Source organism: Sturnira hondurensis, unplaced genomic scaffold (genome assembly GCF_014824575.4).
Source record: "Sturnira hondurensis isolate 20B ecotype Veracruz unplaced genomic scaffold, ASM1482457v3 Scaffold0017436, whole genome shotgun sequence".
Taxonomy (NCBI): Eukaryota; Metazoa; Chordata; class Mammalia; order Chiroptera; family Phyllostomidae; genus Sturnira; species Sturnira hondurensis.
This window is the reverse complement of record NW_028090067.1, coordinates 4,396,077-4,419,031: the sequence shown is the minus strand read 5'-3', so window position 1 is coordinate 4,419,031 and position 22,955 is coordinate 4,396,077. Positions and strand designations below refer to the sequence as shown.

Here is a 22,955-nt window from a genome sequence, read left to right as displayed (position 1 = left end):
CGACAAAGACAGGAACAGGGTGTTTATAAGCTGCCTGTAATGGCAGACAATGCAGACAGGAATGTGGAGGGGAGAAATCAGGAGCCCTGAGGCAAAGGGCCAGCAGCTGCTGCCAGCAGGTGCTAGGACCCTCAGGCCTTTCTGCTGCATGGCAGGGGCTCAGGCGGCTGGCCTGCCTGCATCCCCCTCTTCAGCCTCAAGCTCAGCTGCAAAATCCCAAAGGGATACCTCGGGCCCTTAATAAATATTTGTCCAACGTTTGAATGAGTAAAGGCAAGGGTGGTGGCATATTTAAAGTCCATCCTCACCCTCCCCACCCACCACACCTCTGTAGTCTCTGCTAGATAAAACTCTCCACTCCTGGTGACTGTCACCCGTGGAGGAGCCTGGTTGCAGTAGCCTCATCAGCCTGCAGGAGCAGCGGGAGCCATGCCCAGGTACACAGTGCACGTGCGCGGGGAATGGCTAGCTGTGCCCTGCCAGGATGCACAGCTCACAGTGGGCTGGCTGGGCCGCGAGGCCGTGCGAAGGTACATGAAGAACAAGCCAGACAATGGAGGCTTTGCCTCCGTGGACGATGTGCGCTTTCTCGTGCGCCGCTGCAAGGGCCTGGGCCTGCTGGACAATGAGGACCCACTTGACGTGGCCCTGGAGGACAATGAGTTCGTGGAAGTGGGTGAGTGGCAGGAGGGGAGCAGTGCTAACTGACGCCCCGTGACGTGGCTCAGTGCTCCCGTCCCTGGCAGGGAGGCCCGTCCTCAGCCCCCGTGCCCGGAAACTGTGCAGTTTCTGCCAGGCCTCCGTGTGCCCTAGATTCTCACTTACCCCTTCAAGAAAGGTGGCTTCTAATCCCCGTTTTTAATCAGGGCAAAAGACTCCCAAAGGGAGTCAGTAGGGCCATTGGTGAGAAGCAAACATCGGATCTGCTGGTTTGAATCCCTTTGCAATTATTGAATTACTTTGTCTTATATAATTATTATTTTTTTAGAGAGAGGGGAGGAGGGGGAGATAGAAAGGGAGAGAAACATCAATGTGTGTTTGCCCCTAGCGCACCCCCTATTGGGGACTTGGCCTGCAACCCAGGCATGTGCCCTGACCAGGAATCGAACCGGTGACCCTTTGGTTTGCAGTCCAGTGTTCAGTCCACTGAGCCATACCAGCCAGGGCTTCTATAATTATTTTTATGGACTTAAAGATCTTTTTGCCCTTCAAAAGGCTCTCACCAGATGAAGAGGCCAGTGGCATAGAGGAGTTCAGATTTGTAAATCAAAATAAAGCTGAGATGGGAATAGTGGTGGGGGTTAGATCTTGAACCTTCATTTAAGCCTGGGTCCACCTACATCTCTGCTGTTCACTGTCCTTCCTTATAAAGATGCGAAGAGCACTTGAAAGTGTCTGAAGTCGTTTTAAAGCAGCCATTTTGATAGACTTCAAAGGCAATTGAAGAGGCCTTCCTTGGTTTACCAGCCAGGCCCAAGGTGCCCCTCCGTGGTGATCAGTCAGGGGTCATTCTCACGTTCTCGTTTCAGTCATTGAAGGGGATGCCATGTCTCCCGACTTCATTCCATCGCAGCCGGAAGGAGTTTACCTGTATCCTTTCCCGCAGGCTCCCTGGCCTGCTCTGCAGGCTCCTGCTGGTGGTGGGGCTGGGGCTCTTCCACACTCCCCTGTATTTTCCTTTACCTGGCTTCAGATACAGCAAATACCGAGAGCCTGAAAAGGTAAGCTTCGAGCCACTCTCTCCTTCTTAAGAAAATGAAGTCCCCCTTGTTTAAGGAGAGTGAGCAAAACTTATGAGCAAACACTATCCCATGAGAGAGGACTTTGTCCCGCTCTGGGCAGTAGGGAAAGGCGTTCTACTTTTCTATTTCTAACAGTCTTGACTCAGCCTCCTGTTCAGTGAGCTGTCTTTTAAATTAGTATATTAATGAGCAGTAATAAAATTTCTGAAGTGTCAGACTTTTGTTCTGCTTGAGGCTTCCCTACTCTCTCGTCTGAGCAACGAAGCGGTTCAGATTCATGGAGATCCCGTTCCTTTGTGCAGTACATGGCCCTGGATGGGGATAGCCTGACCACGGAGGATCTGGTCAACCTGGGCAAGGGCCGCTACAAAATAAAGGTATGGGAAAGGGAGGGTGTCCTCTGGCCTTTTTTGCTACGTGTGGAAATCTTCAATGTGCTCAGCTCTGACCAATGTTTTCCTAGCTCACCCCAACTGCTGAAAAGAAGGTGCAAAAATCCAGGGAAGTCATAGACAGCATCATAAAAGAAAGAACTGGTATCTTTTCCCCTTCGCGTCATACGTTTATTTTTATAGACTTAAAAATATGGCCTTAAAAAAGGACCTAATTGGATAACGTCTGGGTTGTTGTTTTGTTGTTGTTGTTTTATTCCAGTTGTTTACGGCATTACTACAGGCTTTGGGAAATTTGCCAGAACTGTAATTCCTATCAATAAGCTAGAGTAAGTTTGATTCCTGCTCTCCCCACCACGTGCACCCACATTCACATGCTGGCTACGCCCATTTTTCAGATTCCTTTCAACCAAGGAAATAACATTTGCCCCAGTTTACAGATGAGTGGGATGAGTCTTGGGTCAACTCGCACTTGAGTTGGGATTGAAAACACAGGCGTACTAGTTCCTCCCACCGCCTCCCTCACACTGCCTCTCTCTGTTCCTCCAGAGACTGGACTGTCACTCCCTTCACTTCCCGGAGGAGGGCACGTTTTCACCCTGAGGTGTCTAAGAGGGCTCTTTCCCTTTCTCTTTCAGGGAGCTCCAGTTCAACCTAGTACGTTCGCATTCTTCAGGTACATCATAGCAAAGGTTGGGGGCCTCCTAGATCTTGTTTGATTGGCGGAATGAAGTGTGACCCGTCCTGTATTCTAAGGATGGGGGGCTTCAGGGGAGGAGGAAAGCAGAACACATCCGACAAGACCACCTTCTAGCTGAAGCTCAGAGAAAGGAATGGGCTCGGCAGAGGGACAGGATTGAGAGCGAAATTAAAGCTGAAAGTCAGGGAATGAGTCGATCTGGATGAGTTGAGATCGGACCGTCTGTCAAGAATCAGCTCCCATCAGAAGGCGAGGCAACGTTTGCTGAGGGGTCTGCACGCTACTCGGAGGGTGTCGGGTGGAGAATGGGGGCGCTCACTGAAGTGTTCCAAGAAGGGAAACCGAGAAGGCAGCACTGGAGTTTCGCCTTTGTCGGGAAGATGAGACTTGAAGAAGCAAGTCAGTCAGGAGGGAGAGCGGTCCAACCATCTGAGTCAGGAGAGAAGAAATGGTCATTGCCAAGGCTTTTAGAATGCAGTGCCTCATTTGCTGTGGACATGACCACAGAACATGTTCTTACAAGGGTTTCTTTCTGCTACACTGCTTGTGTTCAGCCTATTGGGACTATTTTATTAACCCTTACTTATTTTCATTGCCTAGGTCAGCGCTGTCCAATATAAATATAACATGAGCTTTGTGTGGCCTTGTAATACCCATTGGTAATTAGTAAGATTTTCCAATGGCTGTCTTAGGAGAAAAAAAAAAGTGGAGAAAAATTGAGAGATGAAGGCAGCCAGGAGGTGGAAAAGATTTTGTTTTTCCATTGTTTTGTAGGTGTTGGAAAACCACTAAGCCCTGAGAGATGTCGGATGCTCTTGGCATTAAGGATCAATGTTTTAGCCAAAGGATACAGTGGCATTTCCCTGGAGACCCTCAAACAAGTTATTGAAGCATTTAATGGTAATGCAATGGGTCCCCGACTGGCCCTGCATTGAGGCTGGGCATGTCCCTTAAGGTAGACTTGATTGATGGGATGGTGAGAAATTGGATGAGACAGGAAGACATAAGATAAGGGAGATGGATGGAAAACAGGCTCGGCAAGAAGGACGATAGTGAAATGGGGGGACTGTGGCTCAGACACTTTCTCTTGTGTACTTCAACTCACTCTCCATCATTCTTCACTTTGTAGTTGGCATCTTTAAGACTGGAACCAGCTCCACAAGTCTGACCTTACATTCGGGGGTGGGGAGAGCTTTGATTCACTGGTGCCCAAGGGTGGTTAAGGAGTAGCATCCCATCATCAGGAAACGCCATGGCTCCTGGATGTCAGTCCCAGAGACTGATTCAGTCATTCTGGTTGGTGCCTGGGAAACTGAAATCTTAATGCTCCCCAAGTGGTAACATTGCCAGACTTGAATGACTGAAATCCCCCCAGAAAAGGACTGAAAAGAGATTAAAGACTTGCTTGCAGTTCAAACTCTTTGGAGCTTACTTCCTGGGGTAGGAAAATTCCAGTACGGAGACAAGGTTTGAAATGCTTGAGAGGCCGTTGTCCATTTTCACAGGCACAGATAAACATTCCAGGTCAGCAGAGGCCCAGGGACTTTTGGGGGTGAAGGAACAGGAGGAAAAGCAGGGCCGGGCAGTCACACAGACGGGAACGCATGCCAGAGCTCCCATGCTATGGACACAGGGACCCCACATGTGATGAACCCATCAGTGACTAGCAATTTGAACAAACAATCCATAGTACACAGGGCTGTGCTTTCAACACCTATTTCTACCCCCTTCCTGGTCTGCCTTACAATCCCAACTAGTACAAACTTGGCTGTGAACCCACCTCCGCATGCTTTATGGGTGAGTCTAAGGCATTTCTGGGGCCCTGGAGTGCTGAGAATCCTCCAGGGCGAACTCTGATCTGGAAGCTGACCTGGGGGCAGCACTGCTTTATCCCATTGACATTATTTAGCAGTTTGCAAAAGCACTGCTATTAGGAGTCCGAGTTTACTTAGAAAAACAAAGCCTCTTTTTCTGGTAACTTACTGGGAATCTCCCACAGAACAGAACAGTCCGTTCACAAGCGGCAGTGGGTTGGCAATAAGAAGAGATTGAGTTGCCTGTGACTTCACCTCCCCAGGACCCCATCCACACCTGGGTGGACCTTCCCTTTCTAGCACATTTTATATTCCTTTTCTAAGGTTAATATTTACGCATTTCCAAACATCCTCTGATAGGTTTTAATGGCCACACACAACTTTCCGTCGTAGGGAGAGCTCTTAGTTCCTTAGTTAGATCATTTCTAACTTTTTGTTCTTAAAAACAAGGCTATAATGACCCGGCTAGCCTTTTATTACATCTTTCAGATACACTGCTAGAATTCTAAAAATTTCTAGGTCAGATTAGAACACGCACAGGAACAGTAAGTGAAGGAGCCGAGGGCTGAGGAGGAAGGAGGTGTCAACAGATCATCTTTACGGGGATGCAGGCTCCAGACCGCCTTTCTCCCCACCTGCTTGTGTTCAGCCTATTGGGACTATTTTATTAACCCACTGACCTCAATTGCTTCTCTGTTCACAGTTCCCCCCGCCCCTGCTAGCTTCCCACAGTGAATCTGGGCAGGTCCTGGCCAAAACCTGCAATGCTGCCTATCGTCCTTAGGAGAAAGTCTACACTTACAGTGGCCTGCGAGGGAAGGGGGGGTCCTCTTTCCTTCCTGCTCTCCCTCACTCCCTTCCCTCCCTTTTTTTCTTCCTTCCTGCCTTTCTTTCTCCCTTCCCCTTACCTCATTCTGTAGCTCCTCATCCAGGTCCCTTAAGTATTATCAGTTGTGCTAGAGGAATTGTCTTTCCCCGGGCATTTGTACCAGGAGAGGGTAGTACACCCTACAAGGGGGAGGCGGGTCTCGTTGGCGAAGTGAGGTTGGCCAGAATGAAGTTGTCCTGGAGTGACCAGTGTCTGTTTCCCTCCCAGCCTCCTGCCTGCCCTATGTTCCAGAGAAAGGAACCGTTGGCGCCAGTGGAGACCTGGCTCCACTCTCTCATCTTGCTCTTGGGCTAATTGGAGAAGGGAAGATGTGGTCTCCAAAGAGCGGCTGGGCTGACGCTAAATATGTAAGACTTGAACAATAACGTCCAGCTGTAGGAGTTTCCCTGGGCTGGACATTGGGTGTACGGCATGGTCTGTATCACTTAGTCCTTACAGCAACCCCGTGATGGGGCCGCAGTTATCCCTGATACGGATGAGAAAACGGGAGCTTCGAAGTCAGACTAGGCAAGGCTGTTAGCTCCCATACCCAACTGTCAGCCTCTGGACTTGGCCATATCCTTGATGGAAAGGTCCAGTTGCCAGTGTTGATCCTAAGAATTTCTTCTGCACCCAAAACACTTCTGGTGCCTATTCAGAAGGTCACGTATTGTCCCAAGTTGACTTAGCTGCTGGTCTCACAGGCACTGAGCTGTGGATTATAGCACTTACTCTGTGGCCTCTGGAAAGAAGGCTCTGTTTCCCCCAAGCTCCCACCCTAGAGACTAATCAGAAAGATTTATTTTTGATAAAGCTTTAATGTTTTCTTCATTCATCTCCAAATTCCATGAGAGCAGCCTGAAGAATTATTTAAAGTGCCATCTCTGATCTACTGTTGGGAGGTCCCCTAACAGTAAGCAAAGGGTCGAGGACCAAAGGGGAGGGAGAAGTCAGGGAAACAGATAATCCTTATGGTGACACAGGTTCCAGACCATCTTTTTTCCATGTGCACTCATCTTGATTGTCTCTCTATGTGCAGTGTTCCCTCAAACACCTTCACCTCCACCTTCACCTTCACCTTCAAATCTGAGCAAGTCTTGTCTAAAACCTACAATGCTTCCCATTTCCTTAGGAGAAAGTCTAAACTTCATGTGACCTACAAGACTCTCGTTTGTCATGTTCCCCCGTCCCTCATACCCCCCACCAGGGTCCTCCATCACAAAAGCTGGAGGTTCCTTGCAACTGGACAGTGCTACATCCTGGAGAGAGCAGTGTGGGTCCTTCTTCTCTTCCCCACTCACTCCTGCATCGCCATCTGACAAGTCCTCTGGGAAACTCCCCTCTCTGCTTCTCTGGTTCTTTTCCCTACCCCCGAGTCACCTTTGCCCCTCCTTTGTGTTCTCCTAGCATCTTGTACTCACTTCTCACCTCCTGGAACACTTAACATTCTGCACTGTAGAATAACACTCATTCTGTAGTTACCCTTGAGCTTGTCTGTCTCTATTTTTCCTACCCTAGCCCCAGCCCAGCACTCCGAACAGAGTTAGATGTGTCACAGGTACTCTTATACCTGAGAAATTGACATAGGAAGTGGTGCTGGCTCTTCCTCCTTCCCCGGAGGGACCTTCACTCATTGATGGTGTTTACTTCTTTTGTCTCAGAGAGAGATTATTTGGCCCATCTCCCCTCAGGAGTTTGTTTCCATCTATTAGGCCAACAATCTTCCTTTCAGTGGTGCTCACGCATGTGCCACACAAGCGAGAAGCCCTACTCTGAGGTTCTGCCAGTGTTTAGATGCGGAGGAGGGCTTTTGGGGTCAAGCTCTGCAGGCGGGGAATGCGCAGACGGCCAGAAGCCCAGCCCTTCTGCACTACAGGTGTGCGTATGTGCTCAGGAAGCCGCAGGAGAAAGGTGAATCACTGAAGTGGACGCGTAACCCAAAGGGCCTAGAAACCAAAACTCAAGGTTGATTCTGTAGACACAAGAGCCCTGATTCATGGGGCTCTTAGTCATGTGAAAGCTACGTCTCCTTTCAGACTAAAGAACAGATCTAGAGAATAGACCAGAGATGGTACGTAGAGCTAATCCATGTAGGTCTAATCTGTTATAAGACAGACCTTTGGGCTTGAAGATCTTTCATTGGATTCCTCGTGAAATTAGTAATAAGCTAGTATTTTGCTTGTTACCCATTTTACTTTTTTAAAACCAATTTCTTTAGGTCCTGAAAGCCCATGGATTGAAACCAATTGTTTTGAAACCAAAAGAGGTAAGGAGATCCAAGGAAAATTTGTTTGTATCAGCAAGTCTCTATTTATGCACTATTTTCATTCTTAATACCAATCTCACTAATTTTTTAAGTGAATATGGCTTACATGTTTGTTAAAGTTGGCCACTGGAGAAACAACCCCTCCATAAGTATTGAAAGATACTTCATGCCATAAGTGCTTAGGGGCTCTCTTACCTAAGAACTTAAACTTTAAATCAGAATTTCTAGGGATCCCCAAGAGATGCTCTAAGCCAGCAGCCATTAGCGTGCTGTAAGCCTAGAGTCTGGGGCCAGAAATGTTTTAGGACATCTTGTCTATAATGATGGGAAGTTAAAGAAGAAATGTGACATAATTAAGAGCTAAAGATTTTATCTGCCTTCTATGTTGGAGCTCTTCTGCTGCCCTGAGAATGGGGGTACTTAACAGCTGTTTTATTTATAGTCATTTTATAGATTTATAGTAATGATTTCACATAGGAAGGCACTTAGTCCTCAAGTGCTTATTTAATCCTTAAATACGCATTACTGCCCTACACTTCGGAAAACGTGACGAAAACATCGTTTAGCTCACTGGCCAACTTCCCTCCTACAAAAGCAAATGGTACTAAATCAGCTTGTACACAGGCTTGTTACAGAGAAACCAGTAGGAACCTTCTTTCTCCTGCCTCAAAGGGTCTGGCACTCATCAACGGGACGCAGATGATCACCTCCTTGGGCTGCGAAGCCGTGGAGAGAGCCAGTGCTATTGCGCGGCAGGCCGACATCGTGGCGGCCTTGACCCTTGAGGTGCTGAAGGGCACCACCAAAGCCTTCGATACTGGTCAGCACGGTTCTTCTCTTTGGCTGCTGTTCATTCAGCCAGAGCTGGTCGGGTGGGCTGGTCAAGGTCTTTAGACCCAGAAAGGTGGGGTGGGTGGTAGGGAAGAAGAAGGAAATGCAAGAGCCTGTGGCATACCCAATACTTCCCCAGCTTTATCTAAATTCTGCCACACTTGACCCTTGAAATGACCACGTTTTACGGACGGACACTGATCCTGAGAGTTAAGTGACCTGCCTCCGATCACCTAGGTCTGACTCTTCCCAAACTATGTGTTGTTTTAGGAATCTGTTTGCAGGGTTTTAGAACTATAGTAGGATTCAGGCTGGTTGCCATTAGAAAGCTGAGGGAGCGGGGAGCTTTAGAAGTGATCGCTTACCTAGGAAGTAGCGAGTTTGAAAGGCTTTCTACTATTGCAAAGGACAGGAAAACTGTCTAAAAATAACTTAGGAAATCAGGCTACTATAGAACTCCTTTCCATTATGAGTCTAACTCTTTTTAGGGTAGCTCAGTGTCAGTGTCTTGAGTTCAATTCCCAGTAGCTGAATTCTCAACCCATAATTTGTACTTGGATATTTAAAGTAGAAAGAATAAAGGCAATGAGGAATATCTGGTTTTGGAGTTAAGTTTCTAATCCTGAGGGGTGGTTAAGGACCCCTGGGACTGCTGTGTCCGCGCCATGGATGGTCCTGAGCCGCCCCTGGTAGGGTCTTCTAATACGAGTTGCTCAGACTTTTGCCCCTTCATCAATTCTAGACATTCATGCTGTTCGCCCTCATCGTGGGCAAATCGAGGTTGCTTTTCGGTTTCGGTCACTCTTGGACTCGGATCACCATCCGTCAGAAATAGCAGGTCAGGGCATTTTTACGTGAGTGACCTTATTTGGGTTTGTATTATGTGGAAGAGAGTCGATAACATGTTTCCTGCCCTCCCCTCCACCTCTTCCACAGAAAGCCACAGGTTCTGTGACCGTGTGCAGGACGCATACACCTTGCGCTGCTGTCCACAGGTAAGCCATCAAACAAAAAGTTTCCTTTCTCTCCCCCAGTTCCTGGGGGCAGGCGGGGAAAGGGTGGTGGGCAGGATAGAAAAAGAGGAAAGTATTAGAAAATCATGTAATGCTCTACCAGAATTCAGATTTCTTTACTGCCTCTATTAAAAATTACATAGATCACACTTCTACGTGTCCAATGATTGTCAAGATTCTATTCCATGTGACAGGCTGGTGTTTTCCTTTTGAATTGCTGTGCTCAACCTTGTGGTGAATTCCGACAGACAACTTGCTGTGTTGGCTTAATGCCCTCGCTTTTTAAAGTTCTGAGTAATGACATCATCTCAAACAGTTAGTGGAGTTTCACTTGGTCTCACTCTGAGAGAACTAGAGCCAGCTTGCCAGGGCTATTGACAGGAAGACTTCATCAGAATTCAAGTGCCCATCCTACTCTACCTTATCTGCCTTTAAGAGGCAGATATAAATCCTCATAAATGAATCTGTAATGCTTGCCCTTAAATAATAAATGCTTCTGACTCAGGCTAGCATGGTAATTAGTTGATAGAGAGATTAACATGGTTCTCAAGAAGGAAACAATACAGGGTGGGGCACAAGTGGGTTTATAGTTGTTCTTATGGAAAATAAGACAATACTTAACAAATACTAATGCAAAAATAAACTCTGTGTTTTGCCGAGTCACAACTGTAAACCTACTTTTACCCGCCCTATATCTCAGCTTGTGCCAGATTCCAGTCTACCACGTAAGGAAGAGTAAGTGTAAGTACTCACACTTCCTTGTGCCCAGTACCTTCTAGTCCTAGCCAGCTAGATCATAGACATCTACAGGGAAGAACTGCCACGTTCGCTCTAGTGTGAGAATGAATCCCACTTTCCAGCATTCTTTCTATTCTAATAAAAATATCAGACTCTGTGTGACAGGCACCATTGTCAGCACCTTCCACGTATTAACTCCTTTAATCTTATATTTCAGGTGCACGGTGTGGTGAATGACACAATAGCGTTTGTGAAGAACGTGATCACCACAGAACTGAACAGTGCAACAGATAATCCTGTATCTTTTGACTGTTTACTAAACTGTAATCACAGAATTTCAGCTGGTGATTTTGAGATCTGAAGTGACCGTTTTGGGTAGCTTCTCTGTCTGTCACTCCACTTCACAAACTGAGTACCTGAGTCTCAGAAGGTAGGTGGCTGTCTCTAGACAGAGCTGGGAAGTGACAGAGGCAGGTCTGTGAACCTCATCTCAGGTTTGGAGTCTCACAGGCTGTGCCTCCAAAACTGACCCGTTAAAGGTTAAAGGAGAGATTTCAGCATCGGCTGAGGCATTTTGTGAAGATGTTTGCCCTAAAACCCAACAACCCAGTTGAGGTTGTTGATAGAAGGATGAAGACCCACGTTGCAGGTGTGACTGTGGAGACCCAGGGTAGGTGGTGTTTATGCAAGCCTTCCTGGTTCTAGTATTAAGCAGAGATCCACTTTTCAACACTGACCAAAGTGTTCAAAAAGTTATGGCTTTCTACATCGGAATTTTAATTTCCAACGAGGACATCAAGCAAATCGGTGTTTCTCTGTGTTTGCACAAGGAGTAGGAATCCTTCCCTTTCTCAAGGCTGGGACTCGACTTTCTTTCCTGGTGTGGGCACCTCAGAGCCATCTTGTCTCCACTGTGGAATGTTCTGTGATGGCTTTGTTCCCCCAGCAGTTGGTGTGATCAGTTGGGGGTCACACTGGCAAAGTCTTCACAGAGAGAATAGCACCTATGAAGACCACCAAACGCCTGAGGAATCTGTTTCTCTGACCCCACGTTGTTAACACTGGAGCCAGTGCTGAGGGAGCTGCAGACAGGTCCCCAGCCGCGGTGCGAGGTCTCTCACGAGACCTTCTCTGGGTGGCTTCTCTGATGAGCTCACTTCAGAATGTGCGCTTTATACCCTCTGAGATTGTTTCACAGTTCAGTCAAGCCCACACCAAATAGTAATGCTCAACTCACTAACCCACCTTCAAAATGGAGTAGTTTTCCTGAGCTCTGTATGTAGTCTTTTCTCGTCTGTCTGTCCTGCAGAATGGAAGGATCCATTTCACACTTACCTGATTTAGGCTTGAAAGGGTATCTTAGAGAATTTTTAAAAACATTGAATTACTGGAAATGGGGGAGGAAATAATCCCCTACTAAATTCTTTCCCCACCTACCACTTGCTTCAACAAAAATTTCAGCCAAAAGTCCTTTACTTCCTCAATTAAAGATTTCTACTTCCTGGTAAATTTCCAATAAACTGATCTTTGGGAGCTCTCCTGCAATACTGGTCTTACCCCAAAGACTATTTTTCTAACATTTCTATTGCAGATAAAGAGCACCTATTACCTACTTGCTGGACATTATGGGAGTTAACTTCTAATTGCTGTAATGTAATAGCCAAAAAATTTGGAGCTAGAGAACAATAGAACATGCCCAAGTTCTGAACTGATGCACAAATCACTTGCAATAAGGATTCAGAGAACCAAGACCTGTGGTTGGGATGGGTTCATGGAGAAGAGCAAGAACGGGGCCTAATATGCCTGTGGTTATAATGTACAGAAAAAGGTAACTCCAAACTGACTGAGATGATGTAACACATGCATCTCCAGCTCTTAACCTTGCTCACACAGAATGAGTTTCTAGTCAACAGGTAGTGAATATGCTTTAAACTGATAAGAACAGATACTACACTTTATCTTAGCCAAAAGGCTGAGAAGCCATTATATTCTTTAAAATTTTTCTATTCATTTTTAAATTGTATTTATTTATTTATTTTTAGAGAGATGAGAAGGGAAGGAGAAAGAGAGGGAGAGAAGTAGTGATGTGAGAGAGAAACTTCAATTGATTGCCTATTGTGTGTGCCCTGACTGGGATCTGAACTCACAACCTCGGCATGTGCCCTGACCAGGAATCGAACTGTTGACGTTTTGCTTTGAAGGATGTCACCCAACCAACTGAGCCACACCAGTCAGGGTGGCAGTGAATATTCTTTAGTTCAGGAGGTAATAACTAGTTCTTCGGAATCTGGAAGAAGGGTCTGTCACTGCCTTCGTCTGTTGGTTTAAGTAAAGTGCATGATGGGGTGAAAGAGCCCTGAGAATACCAGTATTCAGTGACTCCAAAGCTACCTCTGGCCTAAACGAGTTTACAATGATGTATTGGCCGCCATTTGCTCTGAACGCTGGCACAGGATCACCGAGTAGACAGGTTTTCCCAGAATTGATTATTCCAGACAATTTGGCGGCTGGTCATCAGCAAAGCCTTCCATTCAGCAGGTTCTACGGAGCACAGGCTACCAGTGCCCACTGAAGACATATAATTTGCTTTTAAACTAGTTTCCTGGTCTCGGCTCTTAGTTTCAGGTTATAAACTTTCTGAGGGCACGCAGTAACCACCTGATTAGTATAGTTCTAGTGCTTGGGAATCTCAAATCTCCAGAGAAAACAGGCTTTCGTGCCTTGTGTTCCTTTGGCCCCGAATTGAGCAACTATGATCCTTCTTCCAGGTTACGTTTGTTTGTTTGGTGGGTTTGCCCCTTTGTGTCAGCAACTGCTTGTGGAAAAACTCTCCTCCTCTCCACTCACATGTTGCAAGGGCTGCCACCGCAATGCTAGGAATCAGCAATTGGGAAAGGCATCATACTTGGAGTAATCAGCCTGTGTTTTATTCAAGCCTTAACCTGTTTTGAAAGATGGTCTTTGCCAGCCGGGGAGAGACCATTTCCGGAGGAAACTTCCATGGTGAATACCCAGCCAAAGTAAGCTTTTTAGAATTGCTGCTGCCCCTGAAAGCGTATTCCAAATATAGGCCGACTGAACTGAGACGCTCTTTCAGGCCCTGGACTACTTGGCCATTGGGGTCCACGAACTTGCCGCGATTAGCGAGAGAAGAATTGAAAGGCTCTGTAACCCCTCCCTCAGCGAGCTGCCCGCCTTCCTGGTGGCTGAAGGTGGTCTGAACTCCGGATTCATGATAGCCCACTGCACAGCCGCAGCCCTCGGTAAGGACACTGCCCGCTCCCCAGAACGCAAGCCTGCCCAGTGAAGGGCCTCTCCGTTTTACCTGAAAATATCACATCGGGTCTTTTGGATGAGATCTGTTTCAGCACCTCCGTTTGCATCCTGCCTCTCTTAATACACATGCAGTAGGTTGTCTCTAATATTTTACCAAAAAAATTAAAACAAAACCTAAACCATATTGGACTGAAACATAACAATACACGAGTGTGATGGTAAATGCTGCAGCTTCCACTGTTTCTCTGCAGGAAACAATTTGACATCACATATGAACTTGACCTTTGTAGCTTTTCCCTGATCTCAATTTGAAAAGGATCAGAAAAATCATCTGAAACTTGAATTGACCCGAATAATTGGACTCTGGAGACGTTTCATTAGCTATACCGACCCCTGAAAATGTGGTCCCAACATACAATAAGCAGGAGGCTCTCTATGAACACTGAACTCCAACGCACTGAGTTCTGAGCCAGCACTGAGAGGGACAGATTAGTAACTCATCAGCACGGGGCCTGGCACAGAGGACGCGCTAAGGACTTCACCTGTATGCACTCACTCAGCCATCACAACAATGTCATGAGGCGCGTGCTATTATTACCTCCACTTTACAGATGAGTCCCTGAAGGTCTGAGAAGTAGTGTCATACCCAATATCGCACAGCTAGTGAGAGGCAGAGGATTCAAGCCCAGGCATGTTGGCACCCAAATCTGTGCTCTCCTTTCAGTTTGTAAGGATCTCATTTTAATCAATACTTAATCCTAAAATGTGGTAGCCAAACTTAACACTAGAGATCGGGGTATCCAATTAAATTTGAATTCTTTGGGACAGACTTGTACTAAAACTTATTTTTTAATCTAAAATTCAGATTTAACCAAGCATTCTGTGTTTCTATCTGGCAAACCTACACAGAGGCAGGATAGCATGGTGGTTCATTAAGAGCACAGAGTCCATGTTCAAATCCCGGCTGCGCCATTTTCAGTGGGATATGGAATGAATCTCAGTCCTGTTGACTCTCAGTTTACTCCTCTGTAAAATGGCCTGATAAATTTCCCTAGTGGGGCTGTTGAGTACGAAACAAATTAATGCAGGAAAAGCCTTAGAACTATGCCTGGTGCTAAATAAATATAGTTGCTCTTACTATTACTCCTAATCCCTTCCCCGCTTGAGCCTCACACTAAAATTCAACAAAAACAACCAACGAAGGGACACTGAAGTCATCTTCTCCTCCGTCCAGTATCTTCTATTTGTTTGCTTGCCTGCTGATTAAAAATATCCCTTCAAAAGGTAACAAGTTCTCATATTAACATGTACGGGGAGTGGTCACTGATCTCTAGAGAACATTATGGACTTCAGGAAGCCCCGTGTGAATGTGGTTAGCTTCCCAAGCTGCCTACTGACATTTTCCTGTTTGTTCTCATTGTAATGAAACTGGCATTTCCCTTTTTTTGGCCATTTGTATGTTATGTTTCTGAATAAGCCTCACCACTGCCTATTGACCCAGGGAGCGGGTTCTGGGCCCCAGGACCTGGGTTGCGGTGCTGATGTCCTGGGCAAACCAGGATGAGTGGATCACCCTCATTAAAGCTAGATTATTCCAGACAGGATCCCTTAGAGCAGAGATTTTCAACCTTTTTCTTCTAGTTACTAATTTCTATAGACTAATTACTATAATTCTATGGCAACCAAAAATGTGTTATTTTCTGCTGGCCTGCCAAAAAAAATGGGTATAATTTTGATTCATTCACACTGGTCAGCTATTGTTGCGTTGGCCATTGTCATTTTTTTATTTGACAATAAAAAAACGAGACATCACTCGGCGGTCCTCCGTAGGATCCCCTCACTGCCCTAAGGTCTCTCTGGCGGCCATCAAGACCTTGACTAAACTCAGACCATTCACTTCATCACTGTTGAACAGTCTAAACCATCCGGTCTTCTTGCCCAAGGTCTGTGGCCCCAGCCTCCACCCCCAAATGCCATACTTGAATTCCAATGTCACCTCCGCTGGTGACACAACCAGTTGAATTGTTCTCGAGGACCTGGAAAGGACCACATGCCCTTTTCTCTGAGTCTCCCTGGCATGCTAAGTGCTTCCAATGCTTTCAACTTGGCTTTGTAATGTGAGGATTTCCAATGGTTCTTAGAACTCACTATAGCTTTAGAGTCTTCTCACTCTGAGGGGAAAAGAACACCCTACATCCTCTTTCCAAAGTGACTTTGGAGCATCTGGGGCTTGGACAACCACCAAGGCTCCTGGAGAGGGAGCTCCAGCTGTGGAGCACTTTGGGACAGCGTGTGGCCCGTTGGCAGTCTTCCCTGTTGGAACATACTTAACACGCACTGGCCTCTTGCAGTTTCCGAGAACAAGACTTTGTGCCACCCCTCGTCTGTGGACTCCCTCTCCACCAGTGCTGCCACGGAGGACCACGTCTCCATGGGAGGATGGGCAGCCAGGAAGGCCCTCAGGGTCATCGAGCACGTGGAGCAAGGTAACCCCAGCCAGTCCGGGATGGCGGGCCTCCCGGTACGCAACGTCACCAGTGGTCCTCAAAGTGGGATCCCCATGGTACCTCCCTGGGGCTCTTGTTAGAGAGGTGGATTCCCAAGCCCCTCCCCAGAATTGCAAATGAGAAGCTCTAAGGAGGGAGCAGAAGAAGTTGGGTTTAACAAGCCCACCAGCTGATTCTCACATTTGCTGAAGATTAAGAACCACACTTGCTGGCTAAGTTGGTGCATCTGCTGATTATTTTATTTTTAAAAACAAGACTTTCCAAACATCTAAAAATGGGGAGATTAGTGCCATGAACCTCATTTACACCGTGACTCAACAGTTAGCACATTTGCTTCATTTTTTCTTATACTTTCCTCAAATTATTTTCTAACAGATTCCCGTTATATTATTTTCTGCCTTTAACTCTTAAATATCAGTGCTTGCTGATTCTCCAGAGCGTCATCATCACGGCCAGCAAGTCTCAGTGTCACCATCGAGTACATATTTAAATTCTCCCAATTAACTCGGTGTCTTTACGGTGGGTTTGTTCAAATCGGGATTGAAGGCCCACAGTTTAAACCTGGCTGTCAGGGCTAGATTTTAAGCTTGCTTCCTGTAAAACAGTCCCATCTCCCCCCTTTTCTTCCATCTTCATTCCATTGACTAGTTAAAAACCAGGTCAGTTTTCTGATAGAAACCGGTATCCTGAACTTACCTGTTGCTCCCTTGCGGTGATACTTCTAACTTGTTCTCTGTCCCATGCGTTTGCTGCAGCCTGCAGTTGGCTCTCGGGGCTTGACAAGCTTTAGATCTAAGCTTTTCGTCAAAGATACTTCATCGTGGAGCCTGAGTTAGGGCCACGTCTCCCTGCCTTCTTCATTGCTGCTTGTTTTGTTTTTTAAAGAGAAATTGCCTTCTTTTAGGACTTATTTTCTAAGTTCCTAAGTTTTTGCAACTGTATAAAAGGCAGTTGGCTGACAAAAGAATATCACTATTTTAAGATAAATGTGACAGAGTTAAATATTCTTTTTTATTATATATATATATATTTTTTTTTTTTTTTGGTAACAGCTGCATTGAGATCTAATTTACACACCATGCGATTCACCCATTTGAAAAGCACAACTCAGAGGCCTTTAGTATATTTGCAGAGGTGCACAACCGCCACCACAATCGGTTTTAGGACATTTTTATCACCCCAAAAAGGAACTGTGCACCCCTTAGCTAGCACTTCCCCATTTCCCTTCTCCCATCCCCCTTCCGCCCAGGCTGAGACAAATGAACATGCTCTCTCTCTGCACTGATTTGCCTATTCTGGGCATTTCATACAGGTGGAATTGTATCATATCCGTGGGGCGGTTGTTGCGATGAGCTTCACTTAGCACAATATGTTCAAGCTTCACATATGTCATAGCATGTGTCAGAACTGCATTCATTTTTCTGGCCAGCCACAGTGGATTCTTAATGTTCATTTTCAAGACGGTCTTCCCATCGAACATGTTGCTCTGGCCCGAAGTCACCTTTATCAATTCTGAGATCTCTTACCCGATTTTTCAGCCAACCAACCCTGCCTTCAGAAGACACCAAATCCAGCCTGTCACCTCCTTTTGCTTGGTCTCCTTGTTTTCACTACTGTTCTTCTATAGTCACCGTGTATAATGACCAGAATGAGCTCCTCACACCATAGTTTGACCCCACCATGCCCCTGCTGAAAATTTGCCGATTATTTCTTACTGTTCAAAACAAGCTCCGACCCCATCCCTTAGCTGACGAGGATCACGCAGGGCATGGTCTGGCTTCTGGCTCGCACCACCACCTCTCCCCATCCCCTTCTCTACCCTGGAACCCCAGTGTTATTCTTGCTCCTGCCAAGGGCCCATCCCTCCCTCAGCACCTGAGTCGTTGCTGGTCCCTCTGCCTGCAACACTGTTCCCCAAGGGCTTCCCGTGGTTCACTTCCTCACTCCAGATTTCACCGTAGATGCCTTCCCTGTTCACCCCACCTAGCATGGCGCCCACCATTCTGTACCCACCTTGTTTTCCTAATAACACTCAGTACTCCTGACGTACTTAGGCTAGTTTGTCTCTCCCAGTAGACTGTAAGCTCCACGAAGGCAGGGATCTTGGCAATCGCACTCACATCCCTGCATGGACCTAAAATACCTAGAACAGTGTCCGGTGCAGACTTGCTGTTCAAATGTTGAACAGCATTTAAGTCCAAATACAGGACATCTAAGTCCAAATACAGGCCTAGCTCATCTGATGTAGTTCTATACATCAAGCGCAATTAAAAAAAACACACAGAATTGGCAGTTTGAATTTCAAGCTTGTTCATTGTTACTTAAGTTCGCTTTGATTCAGATAGTAAACAACCACCCACAAATCTTAGAATCCAGCAGTGTCGGATATAAAGTAACAGGATGAGTCCCTGCTCATCACCACACCTACCTCACTTAGGGCTACCTGAGTAGCACTTACCAAAATTCTGAGTACATAATAAAGTTCTAGGAGAACATAACTGCGTCTGAAGGAATAAGACCTGAACAACAAGTAGAGCCAGCTAATCGGGAGGCGAGGTACAAGCTTAGTTTTGTAAGGGAAGAGGTGTGTGCCCAAAACAGATTGTTCTGACCTGCACTGAGGTGACAATACAAGAATTTCAGTTTTAGTGGACTCGGGAGCCTTTGAGTGGGAAGGCTTGAAAGGGACATTATACAAGGTGGGGGGGAAGCTGGTTTACAGTTGTGAATATGCAAAATGCAGAGTTTATTATCATATTATTATTTATGAATTATGGTACTATTTTCCATCTGAACACTGCAAACCTACCTTTGCCCCACCCTGCAGAATCAGTCCCAGGGCAGTCAAAGACTGGCCCGCTCCTTCCCTGGCTTCTTCGATTCTTTGATGAGGTTCTGTGTGCAGGTATTTCAGGCTGAAGGGAACAGCAAGACTAAAAACAAGTGGAAATTTTCATAGATTTTTCCATCTCAATTGAACGAGGTGAGAAGGGGAAAAGCAATTTCCTTGGATTTTTCCCGCTTCTTACCACCCACTGCTGTGTGGTTCGTAGTCCTCCAGCCAAGGTCAGACCTTAACCAGCCACCCCTCCCCACATCTTGTTTCAGTGCTGGCCATTGAGCTTCTGGCAGCCTGCCAGGGCATCGAGTTTCTGCGCCCCCTGAAAACCACCACTCCCCTGGAGAAGGTCTACGACCTGGTGCGCTCTGTTGTAAGGTGAAGTCAAACAGGTCCCTGGAAGTGATGCCATTTCAGAACTGGGAACCCTGGCTGTGTTACCGCATGGCTGACGATCTGACTTGCCTTCTCTGCAGGCCCTGGATAAAAGATCGTTTCATGGCTCCGGACATCGAGGCAGTGCACAGGCTGCTTGTAGAGCAAAAGGCAAGCGGCCTACTTGGCTTGTTTCCTAGTGTGGGGTCATATGGGAGAGTCAAGTGGAGTGGGTCTTGGAGATGCATCGTCTTATTTTTTTGTTTTCTAGCTATTTCTTGGAAATGAACAGAAAGGTACTTAGGCAATTTGCAAGGCCACCCAAAAAGCTATCTTAGGTGTCCCATGTTGCACACAAACATTGAATACCTGAGGATCGGAAGTGGACATAAAATTTTAATAGAATTTTGGAACAAGTATGCATAGAGAGAAAATGAAAGTTTTGTGGATGCCCTTCACCAAGAATGTACTTTTCCGTTTCTCTTTCTATAATGCATCTACCACTGCCGCCACCTGGTCCCACGCCTGCATAGATACGAGGAGAAAGCAAAGTCCCAACTTTTTGCTTAAAGGGCTATTGTGCTGCCCAGTGCTCTGGTGCATCCTGCCCATCACCCTGGGTAACATATGTTCCCTTTACAGCTGGTTGCCTCCGGCTACACTGACTACGGGTTTGTCTGAGAGAAACAATTGCCTAGCATGCTGACTCACTTTTAAATCTATATTGTAAAGTTCTTTAAGCCTTTTGTAGTAATATGTGGGTATTATGCTCCCCAGAGTTGCTTGATTTCCCCTAAACTCATTGTTCTGCTCCTGGGGAACAGTTTTTCCCTTTGACCTTCATACCTGCCATTTTCAAGTGTGCCCTGCACCCCCTTGCTTGCTGCCAACTTTGGTGCTAGTCCAGAAGTGTGTGAGAGGTCAGCCTTTTTAAAAAATTGAAATACAATGGGCACAAAACACTACACTAGTTTCAGGTGGACAACCTAATTATTCAGTATTTGTATATATTGCAAAGTGATCACGGCAAGTATAGTTAACATCCATCACCATACATTCTTACGAATTATTGTTTCTTGCAATGAGAACTTTTAAGATCTTCTCTCTTAGTGACTCTCAAATGTACAACGCACCATGGTTGGCTGCCGTCCCCGTGCTCTGCACTGCATCCCATGCTTATTTGTACTATAACTGGAAGTTTGTACCTTTTCACCACTTGACCCATTCCACTTCCCCCTACATCCTCTCTCTAGTAACCATCAGTCTGTTCTCTGTATCTGTGAATTTGGTGTATTTTATTTTAGATTCACACATAAGTGGGATAAGCCAGTATTTTTCTTGGCCTTATTTCACTTAGCATAATGCCTTCAATTTCATCCATACTTTCACAAATGGCAAGGTTTCCTTTTTTTAAGAGCTGAATAATATTCATATATGTGTATATATATCACATCTTCTTGGTTTCTCTATCCATTCATTCATCCATGGACACTTAGCCTGCTTCCATGCTGTGGCTATTGTAAATACTGGCAAGGAATATGGGGGGCGGGGGGGGCGGGGCAGATATCTTTCTGAAGAGGTTAGCTTTTGCAAGAATACATCATTTACATTCCTAAGTTCCTTTTTGGTGATTCCAAAGAGTAGGCAAACAGGCTCCTCGGCTGTCAGTGGCAACCAGGTAAAAAGCAGCTGTAAACCAAGAGCCGGGCCTTAACTTGAGATGTCGTGTGTGACTGAGAACAGGTTGGTGGGTGGAGGTAAAAACAACACGAGGGTCTGAGGCAATGCTTCCCACGCTGAAATGTGCGTGTGACTCTCCCGGAGACTGCGTTAAAACGAACACTCGAGTTCAGTAGGTCTGGAGTGGGGCTGACATTCTGCCTTGTCTCAGGTGCTGCTGGTCCAAAGGCCGCTTTGAGTAACAAGTCTGAGGGACAGAGCCCGTATGGCAGAGAAATAAAACAAATGAAGAAGCCCATCCCTTTTTATCGTTCAACACTTGCTTTAGAAAACACATGGTCAGATCCTTGGGTAACTTTCTTCGTTCTGTCCACACCAACTTCTCCAAGTTTTGTTTGTTTGTTTATTGGCTTATTTGGCTTCAGAAGAGTAAGCCGCTAAAAACCTTCATGGTAACTTTAGAGTTTTGGACTTTGTACTTTAAAAGCCTTGAATGTACTCAAAGACTAATTGACACAGATTGTGTGTTAGATGCCTTCCAATAAAGGCAAGCAAACAGATGTTATGTGTCTAGTTGAGTGTAGACATTTTGGCTTCAGGTGAAGTTGATGTTTAACAGCGTGCAAAAACAATGTAGTTAACATTTCGGTGTTGTCCTTGTTTCTCAGGTTTGGGAAGTAGCTTCACCATACATCGAAAAATACAGAATGGAGCTTATTCCTGAATCAAGACCTGTTTCTCCAACGGCCTTTTCGCTGGAATCTCTACACAGGAAATCCAGCACCATCCCAGAGTCTGGGGATCTTTAAAGGGCTTTATTGTGGAGTTGTAGGTCAGATGGCACTTGGTTTAACAGCAAGCAGTGTCACGCTGAAGCAGAGACTTGAGAACTTGGTTTAGGTAGATCAATTCATTATCTAGTTCAGTTCTTCTAACACCTACCTTGGCTGGACTTGTGGCAGCATTACAGTTGCTAAATCGAGCACTGGGTTCTTATTGACCCGGTCCAAGGGGCAGCAGGTGTTTTTAGATGACAGGAGATTTCTTTCTTTCATGCTATCAAAAGGCCACGCACTCTTAAGGGTGAGAAAAGCCGCTACATTGCCTGGGTCTCTTACCCTTAACAGTAGATCAGCTCAAATCCTGAAACAGACTGATGGCATTCTTCCCCCCCGCCCCAAAATTAGACTTCAGTGATTTTCTTTTTGCTTTGGCCAGCTCTCCACTGGTGAACTTTGGCTGAGTGTCCTATGATATTGCACTATAAAAAATGTTCCTCAGTATGCCCTCACAAACAACCCTTTTAAAAATCATAATTTGTCTTTAAGTTTCTCTTTCTTCTATTAAACTGAATCATAGTAAAGAATAGTCAATAGGCCAACAAGAGGTTTGTGTAAAGAAATTCAGGAATGGTTGTTATCGGACTGACCCTTACTGAACTGTGCGTTTCATATTTATCAGTTATCACTGCACAATATCCAAACAAGGACTTGGATGCTTAAACTAGAGTTGGAGGTTAGTATTATCACTTCCTTACTGTGTGTTAGGGCATGATTCACATTGTTTATCTGTTATTGAATTATTGGGGTGACATTGGTTAATAAAGTTATACAGGTTTCAGGTGTACAGTTCCGTGATACATCGTCTGTGTATGGTATTGCGCCCTCACCTCCCCTCATCGTCTCCTCGATTCACGTTCTCGTAATAACACTGTGTTAAGCAAGCCTTCTTATTTCACAGACAAGGAGTCTGAGGATCAGGTCCAACCCCTTGCTGGCATGGTAACCTTTACATTGAGACCCCATTGACAAAGACCAGATGGAGCCTTAGAATGTATTCCCCAATCTGGGTATTTTTTCCCAAAAATTAAGTTTTAAGGGGCCTTTCTGGGAAGGCTTCAGTGTAATTTATCAG

At 45.9% G+C, this 22,955-nt stretch overlaps 1 protein-coding gene, 1 non-coding gene and 1 pseudogene across 3 annotated transcripts; 2 read left to right on the top strand and 1 right to left on the bottom strand.

Annotated features, from left to right (window-relative positions):
• Positions 1-44: 44 nt before the first annotated feature.
• HAL (histidine ammonia-lyase) lies at positions 45-22,673 on the top strand. 2 transcript variants are annotated; one of them, XM_037068097.1, is made up of 20 exons: positions 45-676; positions 1,530-1,590; positions 1,694-1,721; positions 2,045-2,119; positions 2,206-2,278; positions 2,397-2,463; positions 2,773-2,810; positions 3,609-3,734; positions 5,745-5,884; positions 7,735-7,782; positions 8,455-8,602; positions 9,356-9,451; positions 9,550-9,608; positions 10,582-10,662; positions 13,319-13,384; positions 13,462-13,627; positions 15,992-16,126; positions 19,256-19,364; positions 19,463-19,532; positions 21,710-22,673. In XM_037068097.1, the coding sequence occupies exons 1-20, from the start codon at positions 430-432 to the stop codon at positions 21,848-21,850; spliced, it is 1,974 nt and encodes a 657-aa protein (XP_036923992.1). In that variant the 5' UTR covers positions 45-429; the 3' UTR covers positions 21,851-22,673. The 2 variants fall into 2 exon arrangements, with proteins under 2 accessions (XP_036923992.1, XP_036923990.1); XM_037068095.1 differs by having other exon boundaries at positions 8,407-8,602.
• Positions 3,284-3,404, top strand: LOC119002585 (small nucleolar RNA SNORA32). Its single transcript, XR_005069778.1, has one exon. It is a non-coding gene; the product is annotated as a small nucleolar RNA SNORA32 (small nucleolar RNA).
• Positions 12,169-12,348, bottom strand: LOC119002565 (uncharacterized; annotated as a pseudogene).
• Positions 22,674-22,955: the final 282 nt, after the last annotated feature.

What these genes read in the sequence shown, in the direction of transcription:
- HAL (XM_037068095.1), top strand. Translation starts at nt 430, where the DNA reads ATGCCCAGGTACACAGTGCACGTGCGCGGGGAATGGCTAGCTGTGCCC. An exon ending in CAATGAGTTCGTGGAAGTGG is followed by an intron (nt 677 to 1,529) that starts GTGAGTGGCAGG and finishes TTCTCGTTTCAG; the next exon opens with TCATTGAAGGGGATGCCATG. An exon ending in CATCGAGCACGTGGAGCAAG is followed by an intron (nt 16,127 to 19,255) that starts GTAACCCCAGCC and finishes ATCTTGTTTCAG; the next exon opens with TGCTGGCCATTGAGCTTCTG.